General features: G+C 39.1%; 1 protein-coding gene and 1 long non-coding RNA gene across 4 annotated transcripts in view; one reads left to right on the top strand and one right to left on the bottom strand.

The window, feature by feature from the left end:
* HDAC2 (histone deacetylase 2) overlaps positions 1-21,799 on the bottom strand; it is a 30,974-nt gene extending 9,175 nt beyond the window's left edge. The window contains exons 1-6 of one of the 3 annotated variants that reach the window (XM_518700.6): positions 21,150-21,799; positions 10,215-10,327; positions 8,773-8,890; positions 6,731-6,805; positions 6,125-6,263; positions 3,387-3,528 (exon numbers count right to left, since the gene is read on the bottom strand). In XM_518700.6, the coding sequence (XP_518700.2) occupies positions 3,387-3,528; positions 6,125-6,263; positions 6,731-6,805; positions 8,773-8,890; positions 10,215-10,327; positions 21,150-21,480 (918 nt within the window). In that variant the 5' untranslated portion in view covers positions 21,481-21,799. Of the gene's footprint in view, positions 1-3,386; positions 3,529-6,124; positions 6,264-6,730; positions 6,806-8,772; positions 8,891-10,214; positions 10,328-18,935; positions 19,000-20,723; positions 21,073-21,149 lie in introns of those variants that run through there. The other 2 variants (XM_024357375.3, XM_063813364.1) reach the window with 2 other exon arrangements.
* LOC134810357 (uncharacterized) overlaps positions 20,253-25,764 on the top strand; it is an 80,852-nt gene continuing 75,340 nt past the window's right edge. The window contains exon 1 of the long non-coding RNA XR_010158149.1: positions 20,253-20,582. This is a non-coding gene — a long non-coding RNA (uncharacterized LOC134810357). The remainder of the gene's footprint in view (positions 20,583-25,764) is intronic.

Here is a 25,764-nt window from a genome sequence, read left to right on the forward strand (position 1 = left end):
TTCTCCTGCCTCAGCCTACCGAGTGGCTGGGATTACAGGCATGCGCCACCATGCCAGGCTAATTTTGTATCTTTAGTAGAGACAGGGTTTCCTCCATGTTCACCAGGCTGGTCTCAAACTCCCAACCTAGGTGATCCACCCACCTCGGCCCCCCAAGGTGCTGGGATTACAGGCGTGAGCCATCGTGCGCAGCCTCAGATTTGTTCTTAATTGGACTTGGACTTCAAACAAATTTTGTTCCTACTTGTTGAATGAGTACCACTCCAGGCATTAATCTCTCTCAAAAGACGCAAAGGTTCCAGCTACATATACTCTTAAATGATATATACATATATTATATATACTTAGTTGTATATGTTATGCATTTGTAGGTGTGCATATGCATTTCTGTGTGTGTATACGTATTCCTAGAAGATACTGTATAGTACAGACATTACTACAAAATAGTATTTTAACTGCAATACCAAAGGATTGGGGTGTGCCTCTTTGTTGTTTTTTTTTGTTTTTTGAGATCAAGTCCTGCTCTGTCGCCCAGGATGGAGTGCAGTGGCATGATCTCGGCTCACTGCACTCCAGTGAGCCAAGACAGCCTCCTAGGTTCAAACAATTCTCCTGTCTCGGCCTCCTGAGTTGCTGGGACTACAGGTGCACGCCACCACACCCAGCTAATTTTTTTTGCATTTTAAGTAGAGACGGGGTTTCACCATATTGGTCAGGCTGGTCTCGAACTCTCGACCTCAGGTAATCCACTCGCCTCAGCCTCCCAAAGTGCTGGGATTACAGGCATGAGCCACTGTGCCTGACTGGGGGCGGGGGGGGGGGTGCCTAATTCTTATGTACGTTGAATGATAATGTCTGAAGATCCATGAATTTTTAGGATTACTAGCACTTGTGCAAGTTCTTCCTGAACCTCTCATGGAATGATTTTAGCTTCAGTCCAATTTTACAAAAGCAAACTTTACCCTCAATATTAGAGTTATGAGACCCAACATCCAACGAGGAGAAAGCAAGCAAAATTACACACCTCCTCTCCCAATTTTTCTTGAAGTCTAAATTTTTATTAAGATTAACTAAATACAAACCATACAAATATGGAAAAGCCAAAGTACTGTGAAAACTTTACAGTCCTACTGCACAGTTAAAACACAGATGAAATATATTTTGACCCTAAGATTTCAGAATACAGAAAAGTTGGTCAGCACTTCTCATCCTAACTGCTACTAACTAGCTGGCAACTCAGAGCTGCTACCCTTGTTAGACATAGCTTTCTCTCTTCCAGGTTTCATTCTGCAACTGCTACTATGCCACCTTTCTTTCTTCCACTAGACTACTTGAATTAAGGCAAACAGTTTCAACAATGAGCTAAGCTCAGAGTAGCCTTCTTTTCAGCATGAGAATGAATTAGCAGGCAGAAAAAGGAGTGTTTATTAAATTAACAACCAAAGATACACGTGAATTACACAGAAAGTCCAAAAACAGCCGTACATATAATGTAATGACTGATTTTAATTCTCTTACGAAGTTATGGGGACATGCTTAAAATATTCAAATGTTATCCTGAAAACATCAGCAACTGTAAAATCTTTTTTTTTTTTTGGCTGAGTCTTGCTCTGTCGCCCAGGCTGGAGTGCAGTGGAGCGATCTCGGCTCACGGCAAGCTCCGCCTCCCGGGTTCACGCCATTCTCCTGCCTCAGCCTCCCCAGTAGCTGGGACTACAAACGCCCACCACCACGCCCGGCTAATTTTTTGTATTTTTAGTGGAGACGGGGTGTCACTGTGTTAGCCAGGATGGTCTCGATCTCCTGACCTCGTGATCCTCCCACCTCGGCCTCCCAAAGTGCTGGGATTACAGGCATGAGACACCGTGCCCCGCCCAGTGATTGTAAAATCTTAAGTGAGAAAAAGAGATGTTGAAAGCCATTCTCAAATCCTTCTAAAACAGCATTCTCTAATATTTTCAAAAACTTCAAACTAAGAATTTTGAATAATAACTGAGATGAGACCATAGTGACATCCACCTGTCAGAAATTAAATGAAGCTTCCATTTTCCACTTCTGAGATAAACTAGGATCACACTGCAAAGATACTGTCTTATTCTTTAAGCTTAAAACAGAGAAGACTTTTGCTTGACTTCCATTAGGATGTAATGGTTGTTGACAAATGTATTCTATCAGTTTACAGCAGTGGTTCTCAAACTTTAAGGTGAAGAATCACCCAGAGTTTCTGGGCCCTAAGAATGTGTATTTCTAACAAGTTCCCAGGTGATGCTGATCTGCTTTCCTCAGTTTAGGCGCCACTGTTTGAGAACCACTGGTCTGTAAGATAAGACCAGGTGGGGAAAGGGAGAAATTGAAGGAGTTTACAGGCAAGGAATTGAAATTACAAATCTGCAATTTTAAAAGCTAAATAATTTAAACTCAAACCAAACATTTGCCCTCCCACCCATTTGTAAGTATCGAAAAGTTTCAGTAAGGTAACTCTTTTACTCAAAGAGTTTACTGAGAAAGTATCACACTGTGATCTAATAAAGAAAAGCCATACAGCTTAAGAATACTTTATGGCAACTCTTTAAACTTTGGTTGCTAAACTGTAATGATATACCACAGATGTGAAAAATAATCTTAATAAAATAGTTTAAAACTTTGTTCAATGCCATATAAGATAAATCTCCCATATAATCCAGGCTGAACTAAAAACAGCTGTTTAAATTATTGAATAAATTTCGACATTTGTATAGTTAGGTTCAAAAAAAGTGTAGTGAGGTAAAAAACCTTCAATGAACTTATAGAAATAGGATTTGACCAGTGGTTTTCAGAGTCATAAAAGACAAGAGCATCAAATGGAAAAAGATAACAAATAAAACAGAAATACACTTAATGTTAACAGGCTGGCAAGGTTACACTATGGTATCCTTTCTCTACCTAAATACATTACCAATTTTAGAAGCTTAAAGAAAAAAAAAGATTAAAATTAGATCTACTAAAAATCAAGACCAATCACAAAAGAGAGGAGCAGAAGAACCTAAAAAGACCTAGTCTATTTTATTCCACCATTCTTTACAATCAATAGCAATGTAGGCTACCATCAGGTAGTTTTGAAGATTCAAACTGAACATCAAGAGAAGGGCTTCATGCTTTGTGGATATTCAAAAACATTTATTTAACCAAAGAAAACAGCTGAGAAAAAAACTGTCCTTAACTTTTCACTAAATTTTTGCTTATAGTCAGCAACAGTGAATTCTAGCAAATGTTACTGCATACGTAGTAATTCAATTCTGCATACAAGTTTCAAATTATTAACTCAGGAAAAATACTACTTCAAGTATAGGATTACTGATCTCCTAGGTTCATCTCACAATATTTTTTCAGACAGAATTTAGTCTTACCCTCAAGTCTCCTGTGCCAGGAAAGTATTCCCCATATTTATGGAATGATACCGTCATTACACGATCTGTTGTATAAAAAGCTTCTTCAACACCATCACCATGATGAATATCTATATCAATATATAAGACTCTCTGATGATACCTGAAAACAAATCCATAAGTTTTGGTTTTTCCTTTAAAGGTTCTAAGATGGGAAGAAGCATCACAAATTCAGGAAACCCATTTTTGAGCTCTTGCATTCCAGAATGTTTAATCACCTTTTACATTCAGCCTAAAAGGTTATTCAAATTGAATCTCAAGTTTGAGCCTCAGGCCTTTAAATACCCACTTGTGGCCCAATGTAGGTTAAAAAATATATATTTACTCTTTGTGAAATCTGTTCTATTCTACATGCTTCAAAAACATAGCACATATTTCTAATATATTAAAAACTGAAGATTATACCATACTCAAGATTGTTAATTAAAACACCTCTGTAGTAAATCTTCAATAGTATATAATAGGGATTGGCTAACTATGGCCCATGGCCCAAATTTGGCCAATTGCCTCTTTTTTCAGCTTTGAACTAAGAAGTTTTTATTATTTTTTAAATGGTTTAAAAACAAAACCAAAACAAGAGTATTTTCTGACGTGTGATAATTATAAAAAATTCAAATTTCAGTGTCCATAAAAAAAGTTTTACTGAAAGACAGCCATGCTCAATTGTTTATTACCTATGGCTTCATTTGAACTGCAGAATCGATTAGCTGTGACAGAGGCTACATGTGGTACTCTCATGACTTCAAACTGGTGCTTGGAGCACCACAGATTAGTGACACAGTTGTAACTCAAACGCAGTTTAGGAGTCACATGAATCACCATGTCATGACATTTTGTTACCAGTGTATACTCATGTCAAAATAAGGGGAAAATGGACTTCTCATGTCATCCTTTTGAAGTATAGTGAAGTGAGATATTATTAGATGGCAAAGCATTGTATTTATTATGTAATGGTGCCATAGCTGTGCTAAATAAAACAATACAATGTAAATTGATATTTCCAGACTAAGCACTCATAAGAATATTCTCATAAGACTATAAACAGCATATCATAGTACAGCAAAATTTCTTCACAAAATTAAAAAACAGAAATGAAGCTGTGATCAAGATAAAGTTTCTGAGCGGCTCACGTGTTAGACAAGCAAGGAAAGCTGTGCACCAAGTCAATTAATTAAATCATGTTTGATTACACCACCCAAAAAAATGTGTCCAGACAAATTAAAGTTGTTTAAAACTATTAGCTGAGTGGGCAAGAACTTGCTCAAAGAGTTGAAGACACTGGAACCAACATCAACAGTCAATTAAAAAACAAGGCAAATGATTGCAAATGATTTTCCTTTGCTCCTGATGAGCAGGCAAGATGTTACACTGATACTGCTCAATCACTGTTTATTTGAGTAGTCAGTAACAATTTTAAGTTGACTGAAAAGTCAGCCTCTATGGATAGCATGCATGGAATAACTACAAGCAAAAAACACTAGCTCAGTATAATATAAAGTAGAATCTGCTAAGATGTGTCATAACTGATGGCAAAAAATAACTAACATTGCGAACGTCCAAATTCATAAGTACCTCTACAGATCTCTCTCTCAAACTGCAGCCACAGATAAGGAAAAATAACTCCTTCAACAACTCAGAGATAATTTTATATCCATCAGTAGAGAACAAAGCCTCATTCAGATATGGAAGTTAGGCAGTTAGACTAACTCAATAGGTAAAAAAATTTCCTTTAACACTGGCTTCAAATTTTTGTCTTCAGCTTAAAACATCCAAAATACTAGAATATAAACTTCCAAGGTCATTGTCATTTTTTACTAGTTGAAACTAACTAAAATGAAAATTGCCAAACTACTTTTAAAAAAGGGTATTTAATGGGAGTTTTGACATTTATATACACTTCTAATTCTTTTTTGTTTTTGAGATGGAGTCTCACTCTGTAGCCCAGGCTGGACTGCAGTGGTGCCATCTCGGCTCACTGCAACCTCCACCTCCCAGGTTCAAGCAATTCTCCCGCCTCAGCCTCCTGAGTAGCTGGGATTACAGGCGCACACCACCACGCCCGGCTAATTTTTCTATTTTTAGTAGGACGGGGTTTCACCATGTTGGTCAGGCTGGTCTCGAACCCCTGACCTCATGATCCACCCACCTCGTCCTCCCAAAGTGCTGGGATTACAGGCATGAGCCACGGCACTGGCCTTTCATACACTTCTAATTGTTTTTTTAAGGCAGGGTCTCACACTGTTGCCCAGGCTAGAGTGTAGTGGCAGGAATATGGCTTCCTGCAGACTCAACTTCCTGGGCTCAGGTACTCCCACCTCAGCCTCCTGGGTAGTTGGGACTACAGATGCATGCCACCACATCTGGCTAATTTTTTTTCTGTAGAGATGGGGTTTTGCCATGTTGCCTAGCCTGGTCTCAAACTCCTGGGCTCAAGAGATCCGCCCACCTCAGCCTCCCAAAGTGGAGGGATTACAGGCCTGGGCCATAGTGCCTGGCCACACTTCTAAGTCTTAATAATTGAAGAATTGGGCAAATTTCCTGCATTTCTTCATTGTTTTGTAATGAATTCATAGAAAATTCACCATTAACTATTTCAACCTATGGTTTACCTAATATTTTTTAAAGCCATAGACTTTATTTATTGTGTTTTAATGAAAACACTTTATCACTGAAAAGAGTATCAATATAAATTAACATACTTTAGTAATTCAAGGATGGCAAGCACAATATCATTAACGTAACAAAATCCTGATGCTTCTGATTTCTTAGCATGATGTAATCCTCCAGCCCAATTAACAGCCATATCAGTCTGTTGTCGGTTTAACTTCACAGCTCCAGCTAAGAAGTAGAAACAAGATAGACCTTTTAAACATTTATCATAAAAAAGTAGTACAATGAGACAAAAACACTACAAGTGTATGCCATGCATAAGCAAGAGCTTAAAATCATGAAAGTTAACAGAAATCATCTATAACACAAATAGGAGTTACTCCTTAGAAAAATATTCTCCTAGAGCTGCGACCTGAGATTAAATAATGGTTTATGTGGAAAGTGGTAGTAACAATGATACCTAGAAGACAAAGGGAATGAATGAAGTCTCCAAGTGAAAATAAGTTTAAAAAGCGTTTAAGTCATAATCATAAAACATAGAGGTTTGAAAGTAAATTCTACTTTACTATAAACATACTGATTTCCTTTTGTTATCAAAATTCACAATCATTAAAACTTCTGTTTTACACAAATAACCCGAAAGATAACACACCAAGTTCAGATCAACTTTTAAATCTGATTGCATTAGCACTTACCAACTGAACCGCCAGTTGAGAGCTGACAAAACTCAAAGAGTCCATCAAACACTGGACAATCTTCTCCAACATTAACTGTGGAAGATGGATTTCATTAATTTCAACACATTCTGCAAATTAATGAAAGCCTTTTCTTACAAAAACTATTTCCCACAAATACTTTTTTGCTTGATGCAATCATCAAACATACACTTCACAGTATAATATAAAGTTTCCAACTTTAAAATATATTTATTGTTTTATCCAAGGTAATTAAAGTGTTATCTGTGAAAGATCATCAAATCTTATCAGGATTATCTGTGGAATATTTCTGTCTATTAACAAGAACTCAATAGTTGTCTAAGTACAACAATTCTTATTTAATTAAAACACAGGCTTAAATTTTCTAGGCCTTTCCCCTTAATATTACAATAAGTTAACATTCTAAAAGTAACTTCAATTGCTTTATAATTTACTTTCTTTAAAACTCCTTAAATACCTATAATATCTGTAACTTTGAAATACATGTCAGTAAGTTACTAAACCAAAAAGATGTAACAGCTGGTTGCCTATTCCCATGGCTAATCTTGATCTTGAAAGTTGCTAAGAATTAACTAGGTTCATGGGAGCCAAAACATAGAAGGATACTAAAGACAACAAGGAAAACATTTACAGATAAACGACACAACATCACACATTTAGTTCCTTAGCACTGAGAGAATGAAAGGATATGGCAGATGTATGTAACCCTTTCTTAGTCTTTCCCTACGCCCTTGAATTGTAACCTCTTCAAGAATAAGGGTCCTTGTTTTGTATATTAATATCTTTGTACACCCTTAAGTCACAAGCACTATAAGAAATGAATTTTAGTTTCTTACTGCACAGAGAGATCATAATCTTTTTTTTTTTTTGGAGACAGAGTCTCACTCTGTCGCCCAGGCTGGAGTGCAATGGCGTGAGCTTGGCTCACTGCAACCTCCACCTCTGGGGCTCAAGCAAGCAATTCTCCTGTCTCAGCCTACAGAGTAGCAGGATTACAGGCGCGCACCACCACACCCAGCTAATTTTCTGTACTTTTTTAATAGAGACAGGGTTTCGCCATGTTGGCCAGGCTGGTTTCGAACTCCTGACCTCAGGTAATCCACTCACCTCCGCCTCCCAAAGTGCTGGGATTACAGGCGTGAGCCACCACACCTGGCCAGGATCATAAGCTTAATAGAACTCATTATTATGTGGGTTTTAAATCAATCCTGTTATGTTGTTTGCCCAAGGGCTACTCATGCCTCTTTTGCATCTAAGTTGGAATCTTCATTGAAAAAAAAAAAAAAATTAAATACTACATGTTCTAGTTACATTGTAGCATTATAACAAATCAAACAAGATATGGCAGAAATGTGTATGAGGTTGTAAATATGAGATGTCTAGCACCTACACTAATTTAGTATAATCATCACTGAAGTCAGTCAATACAAACACTAATGAGAATGAACTTTGGTATCAAGCTTTAAAAGATACTGTTCCAATAATTTTAGGTTGACTTTTGCATTCTACCTTCAAGCCAATTTGTTACTAATCTCAAAAAATAAAATACTTTTAACCTGTACAAGAGAACATTACATAGAATCAAAAGCTTCACTAATATCTTAACAAAGAAAAAGAGATGTGTATTATAGTCCAGGTTAACTGAAGTACACAAAGGCAAGACAAGAGATATGTACATGCCAAGCTAAGGCTAATCAAAGTGTAATCTTGTTTTTGTTTTTTGAAGCAAGGGAGTAAGGGAGTGAGGTCTCCCTACCAATATGTATTAACCCAAAGTTATGAGGGGAGCAAACTAGGAGTAGAAGAATACCCAAACAGCAGTTTTGCGAACCAATAAGCTTCAGATAGGTTTACTTTTTTCTTAAGTAGCTTTAGTAGTGTTAAAATGACTTTTCAAATCAGTAAATAACTGTAACATATTAGACCAACAGGAAAAATATTCAGATTTAGATCATTCTAAGCTCCTAAAAATACTAATTTACATTTATCAATGCAAAACTACTTTTTACTTAGAAACGTACATCTCTGCATCTGCTTACTATACTCAGACATGTTATCTGGTCTTATTGACCGTAGAAATTTGATATACTCATCACTGTGATATTTTGTCATTTCTTCGGCAGTGGCTTTATGGGGCCTCTGTGAAGAGAAATAAATGTCAGAACTGTGGAATTACAACCAGTTATATCAGTATTATCAAACAAATATACAAATTCCCCTATCGGTCCCCTCAAAAGAACCAAGTCTACCAGAACAAAATATATAAATTCCAAAACTAACCCAAACTTATATGTGTTTTAGAAAACAGTAATCAATCTCAAAACTAATTCAAACTCCTTTAAAAGCATTACACAGGCATATCAACTATGATTTAATCACTCCTTATTTTAGTGGAAACAGTTCGAGTAAAAAGTCAAATCCATATGTTCATAAACTCTACTTTCTCTCCTTTTCCATGATAAAACATCCAGTGATTTCATCAATGAAATCACTCACTACAAGAGTTTTCAATTCTAAATCTTTGTTCACGACCTCTCGTCCTTTTTTCTATCCTAATCTTCCTTGTTCCGAAGGGCTCAATTTCACGTATGACACAATTCTTCCACAAGACTTCCAGACTGAGTCTTATTCTAACTTCCCCTCTTCTCTAAATGTCTACATGTAACTGAAAATAATTCACATATTCACATATATTGCCTAGCATTAATTGTTTTAAATATTTCTTTTCTCCCCAAATAGCTAATTGTCGTGTCTGTATTTGTTTATACATACCCTCATCTTTATCTACAAAAACATTAAGGCAGCTGTTGCACTTGTGTTATCTGTACTATGCTTGGCCACACCAACACAGTATTCCGTATGTATTATATGCCCTGCAAATATTTGTGGGATTAATTTTATGTGTTATTATTTTGTAACAGTCCCAGGTCAACTCTTTTCAGCAGCACAGGCAGATTAACAATTATTGTAAAAAAAAAAAAAAAAATACTTAATATGCTACACTGAGTTGTTGCTATACTGAGTTGTTCTCCAGAAACATGAAAGTCTAGGGTAGGGGTAACTTTTTTAAATCGTTAAAGGAAGATGGGAAAAAAAAGCTATAGTGCCCATTCTTATACATCTTTTAAGAATAAAACAAAGAGAGGAGTTTTTCAGCAGCATAGGCAGGTTACCAATGATTGTAATAAAAATAGTTAATATGCTATACTGAGTTGTTCTCTAGAACCATGAAAGCCTAGGGTAGGGGGAACTTTTTAAATGGTTAAAGGAAAAGGAAAAAGAGGGTATAGCTCTCATTCTTATTCATCTCCTAAGAATAAAACGAAAAAAGAAGTTTGTTTTCTTCCAGATCTTTTCATCTGCTAAATGCCCTCAAAAGGGGAATAATAGACAAAGTTTCACAGTAGCTAAAAAAATAAATAAAAAAGATCAGTGCTGAATATGTATTAAAAGGAATACTCACATATATTTCCATTTTTCTGTATAAGCCATAATTTAACAGCAAGTTATGGGTCATGCGGATTCTATGAGGCTTCATGGGATGACCCTGTCCATAATAATAATTTCCAATATCACCTAAAATAGAAAAGACACAAACTAAACAATACAGAGAAGAGACCCTCCATGAACTATTTGAATTTATGTATGTCTATCATTAGAAGGCATTTACTACTTAACAAAATTTATTTAAAACCTTAGCAACTTAGATTTATTTTGCAACTTTCAAACTGTATCAGATGACTAAGACGCTACGCACACTTTTACCAGCTGAAGACTCCATTATTACACATTATATTTATTTGTAGATTAAGGAAAGCAAGCTTTTCTGATTTTTAGCTACCCCCAATTTTTAAAATTTCTGTTCCTTGAAATGATGCCTGCTTTCTGTACTCTCTGGCAAATTCACATGCTTTTAAGTTCTCTGAGTTTTATTGGTATGATTTAAAATTTTTTCAGCAAATACTGCTTTTTGGATGATTTGCTGGCATTTCAGAAATCTCATAATTGGCGTTTTGCATGTTAAAACATACCGTGTCCATATTAAAGCCCATCAGGGAAGTTTTGGTAACTGAAATTTAGGTCCTAAATGAGGTTTTGCTCCGCTAAGACACAGCATTACATTTTTCAAGGTAATAAAAATACTGTCTCATTCTTCATGACTAAAAAGTTGTAATTCCTAGCCTGTCTTTTTAAACGGCATCTTATATCACAATGTCTTTAAACTTATGCATAAGATTTAAAAAAGAGAAAATAACAAAATCACAGATTTTCATCAACTAAATTTCAATAAAATTAATACTTTTAGGTAAAGCTCCAGTGTTTCCTATAATAGTAAATAACAAGAAGCCTCTCAAATATATAAAGTCAACCCTCTGTATCTGTGGATTCAATCAACTGCAGACTGAAAATATTTTTAAAAAATAGATGGTGGTGTCTGCTGGAAACACGTATAGACTTTTTTCCCTTGTAATCTTCCCCTAAATCATAGAGTGTAACAACTATTTACACTGCATTTGCATTGTATTAGGTATTATGAGTAATCTAGAGATGACTTAAAGTGTAAGGGGGGATATACATAGGTTATATGCAAATACTATACAAGTTTATTTAAGGAACTTAAACACCCATGAATTTTGCTATCTGTGGAAGTCTTGGAACTAATTCCCCACAGGGTCAGGACAGTCAAGCTATTTTAATGGTTTGAAGTCTATCATTTCAACATAGTTTTATATATTACAATAAAAGCTAGAATAAAGAATGCGATTTATCCACTAAATCGTTCAAAGTCCTCCCTAAATACACCTTTTGTTTGTTTAATGGAAACAACCCCAAAAACTTTTTTGTCCTCTCTCCTACATATTTGATAACAGTACGGGATAAACAATCAGCTTTTACAAAATCCATGCTTCTAATAACATAAATACTTGATTTTGTTGGTATCACACCTCTAATTTTAGTTAACTTCATTTTCAGCACAGCTCTCTTCTGAAAACAATTCATATACAAAGTCTTTCAAAGGGAAAGCCACCTTTTTAATGCAGGTGCCAACAAGGCTAAGAAACAATATAGAGTTTAGCAAAGCAGGGCCATGGCCCTTTGCAACATTCCTCTGCAATTATAATTAAGAGGCTATGATTGCAGAAAATAAACTACCTATTAAGAAAGAATCTACCATAAAGCTCTACCCTTACATGGTGACAATACAAGGGATATATAGTTCCTTGAAAGCAGCCTGGTCTCATCATTTCTTAGATATGGAAAACCCACTAGTGTTATTACAAAGCATCATGTAATTACATTAATACAAGGGAAGGCATTTCTTAGTTATCACTACTAAAGAAATCATTAAAGTAAAAATAATGAAAGTCTAGTCTTCACTAGAAATGCAGATTCTATGAGGTTTCGTGGGATGACCCTGCCCATAATAATTTCCAATATCACCTAAAACAGAAAAGACACAAACTAAACAATAACTTCCATCTATCTGCCTCTGTGTAACAATTACCCAAATGAAATGTCTCTAACATCTACCACATCATAACATCAAATACTCTAGTTATTTGATGCACACTGAAAATCCAGTGAAAAGCCCCAGGCCCCAATAATTGGAGACTACAGTAGCAATTTCTGAGCAAGTGTGTTTGAAAAAAAAAAGCAGTAATTAACACTTGTTGAGTGCTTACTAGAAGGCACTATTAAGTACTTCACATATCTTTTAATTTTGTCAATAACCTTATGATGTGGGTATTATTACATTATTCCTATTGTATAATAGTAAAGAAGGATGAGAAACAGACAAGTCAGGTATTATTGCCTAAGTCACATAGCTAGCAAGTGGAGGAGCTAGATTCAAACTCTGGCAGGGCAGCTCACAGCTAATGTTCTTAAGTAATAACAACAGGGAATGTCAAGGACACTTACAGATTCACTAGAAATGGCAGGGTGAAGGCTGAAAAAAGGACATAATATGAAATATAAATATTTTAAATAAAGGCTTAGGGTCTTGGTTAATTTAAAGAAAATGAACACAAGAAACTGTACCTAATATATCAGAGTAATTTACTTTTTACTAATAGGGTCCTCAAATCGTATACGAACACGCATAGCTTTCAACAAGTTTCTCTGTTGAAATTTAGGGACCCCAGTCCCACAAAGAATACACAAAGAACCTAAATGATACATGTATACAGGGCAGCCAAGCTACAGATAATTTTTTGGTTTACCAAGAATTCTTCTAGCTGGACGTGGTGGCTCACACCCGTAATCCCAGCACTTTGGGAGGCCGAGGCGGGCAGATCACGAGGTCAAGAGATCGAGACCTTCCTGACAAACACTGTGAAACCCCGTCTCTACTAAAAACACAAAAAATTAGCCAGGTGTGGTGGCATGCGCCTGTAGTCCCAGCTGCTCAGGAGGCTGAGGCAGGAGAATCACTTGAACCCAGGAGGTGGAGGTTGCAGTGAGCCGAGATCATGCCATTGCACTCCAGCCTGGGTGACAGAGCGAGACTCTGTATCCAAAAAAAAAAAAAAAAAAAAAAAGAATTCTTCTAAAATATAAAGGCGTTATAAAATAACCATCTCCAACTTTTTCCCACTAATTCTGTATCTCACAATTCTCTAGATGGCTACTTTGTAGGCATCCACTTTGTTTTCTTTTTGAGATGGAGTTTCGCTCTTGTCACCCAGGCTGGAGTGCGGTGATGCGATCTTGGCTCACTGCAACCTCCACCTCTGGGGTTCAAGCAATTCTCCTGCCTCAGCCTCCCAAGTAGCTGGGATTACAAGCGCCCACCACCATACCCGGCTAATTTTTGTATTTTTAGTAGTGACGGGGTATCTCCATATTTGCCAGGCTTGTCTCGAACTCTTGACCTCAGGTGATCCGCCCACCTCGGCCTCCGAAAGTGCTGGGATTACAGATGTGAGCCACTGTGCCCAGCCCACTTTTTCATAAAGTATAAAAAGGCTAAGAAGTTTTAAGACCCTACAATTTTTATTCATCATTTAAATGGTCAGTAATGTATTAATAATTTGGGCATTTTAAATGTTACTGATTTTCATCAAAATACAGATTATCCCTAATCCGAAAATTTGATATCCAAAATGTTCCAAAATCTGAACTGTTTTGAGCACCAACTTAATAGTCAAGGAAATGCTAACTGGAGCATGTCAAATTTTTGATTTTCGAATTAGGGATGCTAACTGGTAAATAATTACAAATATTGCAAAACCTCCCCAAATCTGAAATACTTCTGGTCCCAAGAATTCAGATAAAGGATATTCAACCTGTACATAAAAATACTTTACCAATGAAATAAACATTCAGAAAAATCAGCTCAAGGTGGTTCCTTGAACACAACAAACTTTAATTGTCAATGCAAATAAATTACTGTAAAGAATTATTTATCTGCAAAATTTTACAAATTGCTCACTCTTCAAGAAACTAACAGAATGGAAGTGTCTACTAAGGTCCACAATCTCTTATCCATATTCCTTCAAATTAGATATGTTTCAAATTTTACACTTTTTCAGATTTTGTAGAGATAATATGGTACACCTGCCATATATTATGTAATAGCCTAGAGTTTGGGTGGCATGATATAATCAAACATTAATATTTCTACAGCAAAAAAGTGTGAATATTCACGGTATTCACAGAGGAATAAAGATCATAAATAGCCTCACATTGATTCAGGTTAAGATTTTGATTCCAAATGAGTTACCAAAATTTTTTTCAATTTTCAGGTCATTTTGGATTTCAGAACTGTGAAATGTACCTTTAGCCACAAAGATAAGTTGACTGTAAAAAGAGACTCAGGAAAAAAAAAAAAACAAGAGAAAAGAAAAAAGTTTATTATTTTCATCTTCCAGACTACTTAGCCCACTATCCATTTTTTATACATATTAACACATCTTTAATACATATTTCAAGGAGGTTATTCCTCCTTGAGACATTCGGAGCCTTGGCTTCCATAATACCATTTTCTTGGATTTTACTCGTACCCCAAGGCCACTCCTCCACCAACCTTTAAACATCAAGGGTTTTCAGTTCAGCCATTCATTTAATAAATCAAGAGCCTACCATGTGCCAAGCAGGTACTGTTCGAAGGGTTTGGGTTCATCAGTGAACAATAGTTCTGCCCTAAATTCTCTTCTCTCGGGAGTTAAGTCCTGGGACCAGTCGTCTGTCTATGCTGTATCTTTTTCAGTCTCAATACTTCACCTGATATAAGCTGAGAAATCCCAAATTTCTATGTCTAGACTCTCCTCTCTGGATTATAAACTCACAGAGGTTAACTCTCTTCTCAGTCTTTTCACTTGAATTCAATAAGGATCTCAAATATAAGATGTTCAAAACAGAGCTCTTTATTTGTATTCCCAATCTTAGTGAGTAGTACCACATACCACCTAACTGCTCAATCCAGAAACTTAGGAGTCATCCTTCATTCTCTAACACCATTCCTCAGCTCCAACTCCATTTCTAATCCATCAAAAAGTTCTATTGGTTTGAGGCCCAAATCTCTCTTAAATACGTCTATTTCTATCTAAAATGCAACCATTACATTTTATATGGACCAATATGCGTTCAATTCTTGCTTCCAGCCTATATTCCACAACTCCTTACCAATTATTTTGAGAGAATGCATTCTATTTGAAAAACTTTCAATGGCTTTCCACCTCTGGGTAAAGTCAAACTTCTTACTACACAGTTTTGTGCAGTCCCACTTTTTACTGCCTAACATGGGACTCCACATTTTCCTTGTCTTCCTTCCCATTAAGTGCACCAAGTTCTATTAATAACTATCTGGCTTTGCTATTTGTAATATCTTATGTAGTAAACTCTTTTTAAGGCTGGCCCATTCTCTTCCTTCAGGTCTTCCCTTTTCTGATTACACTATCAAAGGTCCCCTCTCTTTTACTTTTTTTGTTTTTTTTTTGAGACAGAGTCTTGCTCTTGCCACCCACCCAGGCTGGAGTGCAATGGCATGATCTCAGCTCACTGCAACCTCTCCGCCTCCCGGGTTCAAGCGATTCTCCTGCCTCAGCCTCCCAAGTAGCTGGGATTACAGGCACCCGTCACCATGCCCGGCTAACTTTTTTTTGTATTTTTAGTAGAGAGAGGGTTTCACCATGTTGGCCAGGCTGGTCTCAAACTCCTGACCTTGTGATCTGCCCGCCTCGGCTTCCCAAAGTGCTGGGATTATAGGCGTGAGCCACTGCACCCGGCCCCCTCTCTTACTTTATACCTGCAGTCTTTTATTTCCTTCTTAGGACTTGAGCAATCTTTTGTCTATTTGGCACATAGTAGGAACTTTAAGCCTATTTGATATGTCTGAACCCAAAGCTGGCTTAATGAACAAGTAACTATAAGCAGACTGCTACTGAAATACAGAGGAATAAGGCTTAATAACCAGTACAAAAAAATCCTTAGACTTGATTTGAATTCTTCCAAGTTTGAATTTATTAACATTCCCTAAGAGATGCCTTCTCCAATCCCAAGTGTTTTCCTTTAAGGACTTGTCAACAGAAGCATTTAAAGTTTTTGTTAAGTTTTGTTTGTTTGGTAGCAGAGGAAACACTTTGAAAAGGAAAAAAGAAAAATAAAGATTCCGGATGTTGAACTCTCCTTGAACATTAAAACTAGAGTCAGTGTGGAAAAGGAAAAGTGGTAGACTGCACCAAACAGAAATGTGAATCTGTTTTCATCTAAACAATACCAAAAATGCCAAAATGCCACCCATCCTACCTAAATGTAGTTCAGAGTAGTTTCAAGAATTAGAGGGAACGTTATATGAAAGCGTTCTATCTATAAGAATAAGGAATTGGCCAGGCACAGTGGCTCACGCCTGTAATCCCAGCACTTAGGGAGGCTGAGGTGGGTGGATCACCCCAGGTCAGGAGTTCGAGACCAGCCTGGCCAACATGGTAAAACCCCCATCTCTACTAAAAAATACAAAAATTAGCCAGGGGTGGTGGCACGTGCCTGTAATCTCAACTACTTGGGAGGCTGAGGCAAGAGAATCACTTGAACCCGGGAGGGTAGTGGAGGTTGCAGTGAGCTGGGATCACGCCACTGCACTCCAGCCTGGGCAATAAGAGCAAAATTCCATCTCAAAAAAAAAAAAAAGTATAAGGAATTAATAATTTATTCATCACTAATTTAAAAAAAAAAGCTACGTTTTTAAATGTAGTTGGCGAAGATACAAACAAGCAAAACAGACAGACTGTCCTAATGAAGCTTATGTTATAGTGAGGAGAGAGACAAAAGTTATATGGTACAACCAAAAGGAAGAAAAATAAGGCAATAACAGGGACTTAGGTAATAGGAGAAAGCATCTCTGATGAGGTAAAATTTGAAAGAAAAGAGAGGCAAAATATTTCTGGGGAAAGAGAAGTATAGGAAAATTTCAGTCTTATTTAGTCACGTTTTATTGTGCAATTAGTATTACTGGTATTTATGAACTGCTGCTATAATTAATTTAGCACTTATTTGCCTCCAAAGAAATTATTACCTATTTCACGGATAATAAAGATTTATACCACAGCTAAGAACCCATGTAGTTGTATTAAAGGTTATTCAGCAAAAGACTTTGGTACTACTCATAAATACAAGTCTAAGAAAATCTGACAATCGTTGGCTGCCAAGTAGAATTTCTATAATTTGCTAAAGAAGGAGTACGTTGGGAGGTATCTTGGTAACTTTTTTTTTGAGACAGAGTTTCGCTCTTGTTGCCCATGGCACTATCTTGGCTCACTGCAACCTCCACCTCCTGGGTTCAAGCCATTCTCCTGCCTCAGCCTCCCGAGTAACTGGGACTACTGGTGCCTGCCACCACGCCTGGCTAATTTTTGTATTTTTAGTAGAGACGGGGTTTCGCCATGTTGGCCAGGCTCTTCTCAAACTCCTGACCTCAGGTGATTTGCCTGCCTCAGTCTCCCAAAGTGCTGAGATTATAGGCATGAGCCACCACACCTGGCCTAATCTTGATAACTTTCGTATTTATATAGTTTTATCTGTATACAGTCTTTGAGTGTTTTTTTCTGGACCACTTGTCTCCAAAACTGATTATGCATCCCTCTCAGAGGAGGAAAAAATAGAGCACAGAGAAATTTGTGTATAGTTACATAAATTAGGTATATAAACCCTATTATACTGTATACACCATAAAAACAAGTACTAAATATGTTTGGCCTCAAGATTAATTCAAAACAAAGCATAAACATGTCTAGATACAGTATTAAAAATGTGAGTGGTATAACTAGAGCCTAACACAGCTTAGCTGCTAATTATATTTAAGTAGAGAAAAATCACATCGTTTTAAGGCCCAGAAGGGATCTTAGTGACTATCTAATTAGCTGTATCATTTTACAGATTGTTGATGATCTTCTAGTGTATAAAGAAGGAACATGATTCAGAAGTATGTTTTTGGGAATTTGGAGGCATGGATCAATAGCTACAGTCAGAGAAGTAATAACTTCTCTTACTTTTCTTCAAAGGTTTAAGGATACCTAATCCATCAATGTCTGAAGGTTCCCTTGGGACCAACGTTTCAGTGACCTAAACGGTTACCTGAAGATTACATAACGTGCAGAGAACAATATGTATATATTTAAAAGTTCTTTCATTAAGATGCAAACAGCCTCAGTGGCAGACATTCTGTGTGGCCAAGAGGCTCCGTGTGCCTAGCAGCCCCAGGAAGCCTAAAGGTAGGATTCCTATGGTTATAGAATTTGCTACTTCCGTCCTTTTCTTTTTCACTCACTTTCTTCCTTCTACTTCCTTTACCAAGAAGTTAAAACCATCTAACCTAGGCTAGCAGATAATTCAGACCCTATTACTACAGATATAACCCATTCCCAATCCAATCCATGTTATATACCTTAAAGTCACGATTCTTTGATACAGAAGCTCCTTTCCTTGCATTCTCTTCTCACAATAAAAAAAGAATTAGTATTGCTACTTTTGTAAGCTGACAAAACAATGTTCTCTGGTAATAAAAATATAAGTTTTTGGATGAGGTAAGCACACTATCACATATTATTAGCATAATATAAAAATTAATAATCTCTGCAAAATATTTTAATTCCCTCCCACAAAAATTAAAAGAGTATGTGAAACATAAGCAACTAGGAACTCCACTTTAACAAACGAGTCACAGACAAAAGACAAAATAACCCACCAGAGATTTCCAAACTATCAGCTATTCACTTGTTGTTGGCCATCACGTAAGCAGGTGAATGGGCTACAATAAAGTATTACATTAAGTCACAATCACAAAACAAATATTTCCACCCTACTTATCAAGCTTGCATCCTTTCCCGGGTACCCGTGCCTGCTCCCATTCCCACAACGAAGGTTATCATAAATGGGCCCAGGACAAGAGCGCTGTTCAGAAACTGCTACTCAAGTGTACCCTCCTGGTTCTAGGGTTCCATTGTGGTGACAACAAATTACAAGCAGCTTACTTCCTCAGAGCCCATCACTACCAACACCAACTGACAGCTTCGAGAAGGACCTCAGCACCACTTTCCCTAACCAAAACTTTTCCTCTTTACTCCAAGCCCTGACAAGGATAAATCTCTAAACTTTAGAAACAATGTAATTTTACAAATTAACTTATACGCAGGGTTACTTCCTTTCCAATTTGATCAGGGAATGCAGGGCAAGAATAACCCAAAATATGCAATGTAAATCATGTTGAAATTAAAATGTATTTCCATCTCCACCCCTCCACGATGGCATAATTTCAAATCAATTTATATAATGCATATCTAGTCCTCTGAAAAATCATTTTTAAAAGTAGGGCTGTTATTATTCTGTCCTAGCTATCGCAGATCAATTTAGATTTGTTCTGTAAGATTTCAGATTTTCCCCAAATGACACAGGTGGTTATTTTATATGTATCAGTCATTAAAAGATTAATCCTTTTTAACTAAAAAGAGACAGTACGGCCATTTACAAGTTAAAGGTAGATTTATTCTGAGCTGGTGCTCTGGGGTCTTACTTCTCTAAAATGTTGTGATTTACAATACACCACATGTAGGAAACAGCTTCCAAAATTTGTATTGCTTCATACAAATCAGACAGGACTTTCAGGAGAAGGAGCTTAGGATAGATTCTCTGTTAAATTTTGGAATCCCTTCTCTCAAGAGTAACCTACTATAAACTATTTACCAAGCCTTTGTGAAATCTGTAAAACAGGTTACTACTCCATTGAGCAAGGAAACACAGGAAACAGGATTCGAAGATTTAATGTTACTGCTCATACTCCAAATTATAGAATGCTTAAGATAATTAAATTATCTGACTTTTATAATTCACTACACGGTGACCTCAAATTTACCTCATTAGAATATTTAGTACTTCTGCACTTCTCCCACTTCTCAAAGTTTTCCCATACCAGGATTCCCCACCACCTAGGAACAGCCTTTGCAAGATACCAATGCTCTCTAAATCCCCAAAGCAGGGTCTATTTCCTGATCGAACAAAGAGCAACAAAGAAGTGGGTGGTAACCACCTCTCGGAGGCAAGCCAGGACCCATGGAGTCTGATCTACAACACAAGCAGTAGCAGTTCCACATCTCCCTACCAGCTCTTATTTCCTACGAAGTCTTTCTGCCTGAAACTGGAAAACCCGAACTATTATTGAGGAAGTGAAGCCCTTCCATTTGAATCCTGAGAAAGACGCGCTCAAAGAACCCAGCGAACAAAGAAGAGGGTTGGAGCCCACGCAAAACATGGGTGTGATAAAGCCACACGCGACCTGAGCCCCCACCCTCAGTAACTACTCTCCAGCGCCCACCGGGAGGAGGGGTCCGGGGAAAGGGTAAGCCGAGGAAGGAGAAGACGCTCCGGCCAGACCGAACGCAGAGTAGGGGAGGCGAGGAGGAGGGAAGGGGACGGGAGGGGCGGAGCTCTCGCGGCCGCGGGGCTTTGTGTAGAGTCAAGGCCGGGATAGAAATTTTACCTCGCGGGGGACGGGTCGAGCGGGTAGGAAGCCGACGCGGGGCACTCCAAACCTGCGTTGCCACAAATGGTGGGCGGGAGAAGGGAGAGAATGGGCCGCCCCCTTCGCCGCCACCACCAAGGCGGGGTAGGCCGGCGCCGTCTCCAGCGGCGGCCACCTTCGAGGCTGCGGACTGCACGGCCGAAGGGGGAGAGGCAGGAGACAAGACGGGTGGGCCCCCTGATTCCCGCCCGCAGGAACTGCGGGGGCTGCGCCAGGAAGAGGGTCTCGTTCTAACCGTGCCGGGCCGGGAACGGGTTAAGATGCGGCCAAATGTCGGTCCCTCCTCCTTCCCACCCCTCAGCCCCTGCGCCCACTCGCGACGGCAGCCGCGGAACCCAGCGCCCGGCCCCGCGCGCCCACCCCGACACCGGCCCGGCCGCTCACCGTCGTAGTAGTAGCAGACTTTTTTTTTGCCGCCTCCTTGACTGTACGCCATGGGCTCCCCGGCCACCGCCGCCTCCGGGCTCCTCCTCCTGCTGCTGCTGCTGCTGCTGCCGCCGCGGCTCGGCCGGGAGAGAAAAGGGCTGAGGGAAACGTGGGGGCGATAGTCCCGCGGGGAAGGGCAGGCCGGTGGGAGGAGAGGAGGGGGCGCCGGGAAGATTCGGTACCACCCGGCAGAGGTGCCGAAAGCTCGGAATCGGAGGTGGCAGCGGCACCAACTCGCGAGCAGGGGGCCACCAAACCACCTCCGGAGGCCGCGGGGAGGTGGGCGCATCCACTGCGGCCTCCACGGGGGAGGAAGGGGCACGGCTGGAGAAGGAGGCCGTTTCGGGCTCGAGGTTAGAGGCCCTGTTAGGGTGAACAACCTGCGCAAGGCGGCGCCATACACAGTGTTAAAATGAGGAAGAAGACAAGCTTTCGCTGCGCAAGTAGATCCAGGGAGCGTGCAGCCGGGTGGACATTCTCCCCCTCAGGTCTGCGCGCAGTGGTTGCGCCTGTCCCCGAGCCTGCGCAGTCGGCGCCTCGTAGCCTTGGCGGTCTGGACCCCTCCTCGGCGTCCCACGCTGCTCCCCTCCCCCACTGTCGCGAAGCTCCCGCCCAAGCCGACCACGTGCCGCGAGCCCGGCGGGGAGAGCCCACTCCCGCGCCCCTTCCGGGCCCACTACCCCGCCGGGCTGTGGCCCATCGCCCCAGTGCCTGGTAGCCTAGTTTTCTCGTTTGTCGTTTGTTCACTTATTTTTTATTATTATTATTATTTTGACTCGTAATGGGTATGAGGTGTAAGGGGCCCTATTACGGATGTTAAGGGGAGAGGGCACCGCTCGGGTTTTAATAAGCATCTGTGGAGCTCATTTATAAGGTACAGTTCTAAGCACTTGCATTTATAATATATTCCATTGATAATCTATTTATAATATTTAATCTCATTTAAGACTCTCAACAACTCTAGGAGGTAAGTGGCAATTGTACTCCTTCTTTATAGGTGGAGGCAGATTAAGGAACTTGTTCTTACTGCTAACTGATAAGTCTGGAGGTTTGAACTCATTCTGCAAACTCCACGCACCCTAGCTGTTCCACTCTGCAGCAATGCTGCTGGCTAGACACTGGAAGATTGGAGCAGAAAGACTTTCGAAACTCTTGGAGGTTATGAATACAAGTGTTCCTCTGTTAAATAAATCCACATTTATCCAGCACCTACCTTAAGCCAGCCACCTTGCAGGTGAGGGCTGGAGGCTAACAGCCTGTTTTATAGCACCCATCCCAGTTATATAAAATTGCTATCCCTACCCCCCAAATACACCCCTATTAAAAAAAAAAAGGCTGTATTGATGCTGGAATTTAAGAGCCACTACCAAAAATACCCCTTTTAATTTGCTATTTGACTTCAAAATCCCGAAAGTGTTCATGCTTAAAGCAGCAATTTTCCCCAACCTCACCCCCAAGAGATTTAGAAAAAGTTAAGTCCAGGGTGGCCCCTGCCCTCCCTCCGCCCCCTCCTCTGTATTTTTAACAAGACCCCAGGTGACTGATGCAGTTGCTAGAGAAATTACGGTGAGTGAAACACTGGCCTAGAGGTAAAGTTAATTGACCTTCTAAGTTGTGCTCTATCAAGTACAAAATCAACTTGGAAGATTCTGAGAACAGAATAAGTGAATTTAGTAGAAGTGAATGTTCTTCCCCAGGGCCAACACAATGAAGTTTGAAATGACACTTTGTTTCTTTTGGGAAGACTTCCCTGACCCCTCTCCCGCCAAGACTGTTCTCCATGCCATGTACGTTGTATGCTGTAGCTCAACACTTAACCATGTTGCAGTTGCCCACAACTCGTCTGAATGTCCCACTATGAATGGAGTGTCATAAATGAAGGGACCAGGTTTATCTTGCATGTAATAGTTTCTCTAGTGCCTGTGACTTAGGGCAAGTCACTTAAACGTTTTTTGAATTGCCTTATCTGTAAAATGGGGCAGTATTACTTGGAGAGTAATATTCAGAATCTCAAATAAGAAAATTAATATGGAATACTTTTAAAAAATGAAGAATTATATGAATAAGGGATTATTAGGATTACTATAATAACAGTGACAATTACTAAATTACTGTTTGCACCCACAGCACCTAACATTGAACTTGTGAGAAGAGCCTGGACATATCTTTTGACTAGCTGAGAAACGTATTTATTATTTAATAATTTTAAACGAATAGAAGCAAGTTACATTACCTTTAGAAACTGGTGTGGGAGGAGTTTTATCCCATGATAGGAGTTGGCCAAGAGAATTCTGTCTATAATCTCTACTATGTTAGCAGAGCTAAAAGTGGCATCAGTTATTGAAACCCATTGACAAGCTCCAGATTTCATTGACCACATTCTAACTCTTCTGTATCAAACCCTTTTAAATATGGAGTTTTAGACAGTGCAGTAAAAGGAAACCAGCTGAAAGCATGGATAATTCATAGGATGCGTGCATAGTTAAGGACTGTCTTTTTCCTTAAATTGTTCTTCTTTAGTTTCTGCTCCATCTATAGGTACTTACTTTTTCAATCTCGAAGATATTTAGTGCTTTGAAATTGTTCAGTAAAATGATCTCTTAAACAGAAATGATTATTTAAGAATAGGACTGTTAAGAAACTGATGGCCTCAGCTTGTGCTAAAAATTAAACCCTGCTGACAACTGCAGCAGATAGTTTAATTTCTATAAGAGAATTATTCATATAAGCTTATTTCTACTGTAAGGAAATTTAGGTTTCTTAGTGCTAATTTTGTGTAGTAATTCCATACGGTGATACAGAAGGTAGAGAAGTACAGTGGCACACTACAGTGTTGTTGTAAACTCACACAGCCTCAAGCTGAATTCTGATCTTGTAAGCATGGTGCCTATCTTTACACAGTACTACAAGCTATAACTTATAAACCTGAATAGCAACATCTAATAATGAGAGATTATAGTACTTTTGAACTGTGCATTTGTGTAACAAAATTTCAAATTACCCATTTACATTAAAAATATATTTTTGAACTATAGCTTATCTACTCAATTACTGTTACACTAAACTTTTCAAATCATTCCTGTTACATTATTAACTGATTAATGCTTTGCTGATGACCTTCGAAACACAGTATCACTTTGATCTAATCCACCTACTTGCTCAAATTTTCTAATTTTTATACTCACACTGCATCTGAGAAAATTAACTTGTTAGTGTCTCCTGATCACCTTACATGTATATCTTAATTCTTCCTCTTTCCTATCTTAGTGTTTTGGGTTTGTTTTTTTTTTTAAGACAGAGTTTCGACCTTGTTGCCCAGGCTGGAGTGCAATGGTGCGATCTCGGCTCACTGCAACCTCCCCCTCCCGGGTTCAAGCGATTCTCCTGCCTCCGCGGGAGGCCTCCGGAGTAGCTAGGCCTCCGGAGTAGTAGGCTGAGGCCTCCGGAGTAGCTAGGATTACAGGCGCCCGCCACCACGCCAGGCTAATTTTTGTATTTTTAGTAGAGATGGGGTTTCACCATGTTGACCAGACTAGTCTCTAACTCCTGACCTGGTGATCGCCTGCCTTGGCCTCCCAAAGTGCTGGAATTACAGGCGTGAGCCACTGCACCCGGCCTCCTATCCTAGTGTTTTTAACCTTCCTTAAAATCTAGTCACCATTCTTCTCCACCTACCACCAGAACTGTACAGATGGAGGTGGCGTATGCATGTTGTGACCATGGGGTGGAAAGCCACATGACAAGAATAGTGGAGCAGACGGATAGGGACCCGGGTCCCTGATGACCTTGTATGTAGCCGTTCCAGACCTGGACTGTGCACTTCTGGACTCTGGTGACATGCAGGGAAAAAAAAAATGAAACAAACAAAAAAACACGTTTAGGTAAACCACTGTAGTTGTGATTTTGTTATATGTAGCTGAATATAATCCTAACTCATGCAAAATCTGAATTAGAAGTTAGTGGTTTCTCATAATTTCTCCCAACTACAGGCTTCCCTTGGGAGACAATTTTCTGGGTTTCTGAATATCTTGAGAACAGAGGTGCTGGCTTTGTCTGAAACTATCTTTTCAGTGATGTTTGTGTAGTGAACAGCGTTCCGAGATAGAGAAAATGACTCCCTCTGGAGCAAAGAACAAGCATGATTACTACCCATTATAAAAGAATCAGGTTCTCTAAGTACTATACTGTACTTTACTGTACTATACTATACTACACTACACTACACTACACTATGCTGCAGTCCATTGCCAGTACAAGTATTATGTGGCATCTTCATGTTGGCATATGGGAATTGGGGTTCAGAACAGCAGCACAAAAATTAATACTGTTGCTCTGGTCACTGCTATTGCCATGAGTAATAAATTATCCCTTAACACAGGAGTCTTGAGTCTAATACTAGCATGATGAAACTGTGGCTGGCTAGCTTGTTAGCTTGCAAATAGGGTAAAATTTCAGATTGTTTACGGAACCCAGAATAGACTACATAGCCCTCAGATGACTGTGGGGAGCCCTCTGAAATAGGGCCACCCTTAGTTACTTGGTGGAACTTTCCAGAGGGAAAGCAGACTCATTT

The sequence above is a fragment of the Pan troglodytes genome, chromosome 5 (genome assembly GCF_028858775.2).
Source record: "Pan troglodytes isolate AG18354 chromosome 5, NHGRI_mPanTro3-v2.0_pri, whole genome shotgun sequence".
Lineage (NCBI taxonomy): Eukaryota > Metazoa > Chordata > Mammalia > Primates > Hominidae > Pan > Pan troglodytes.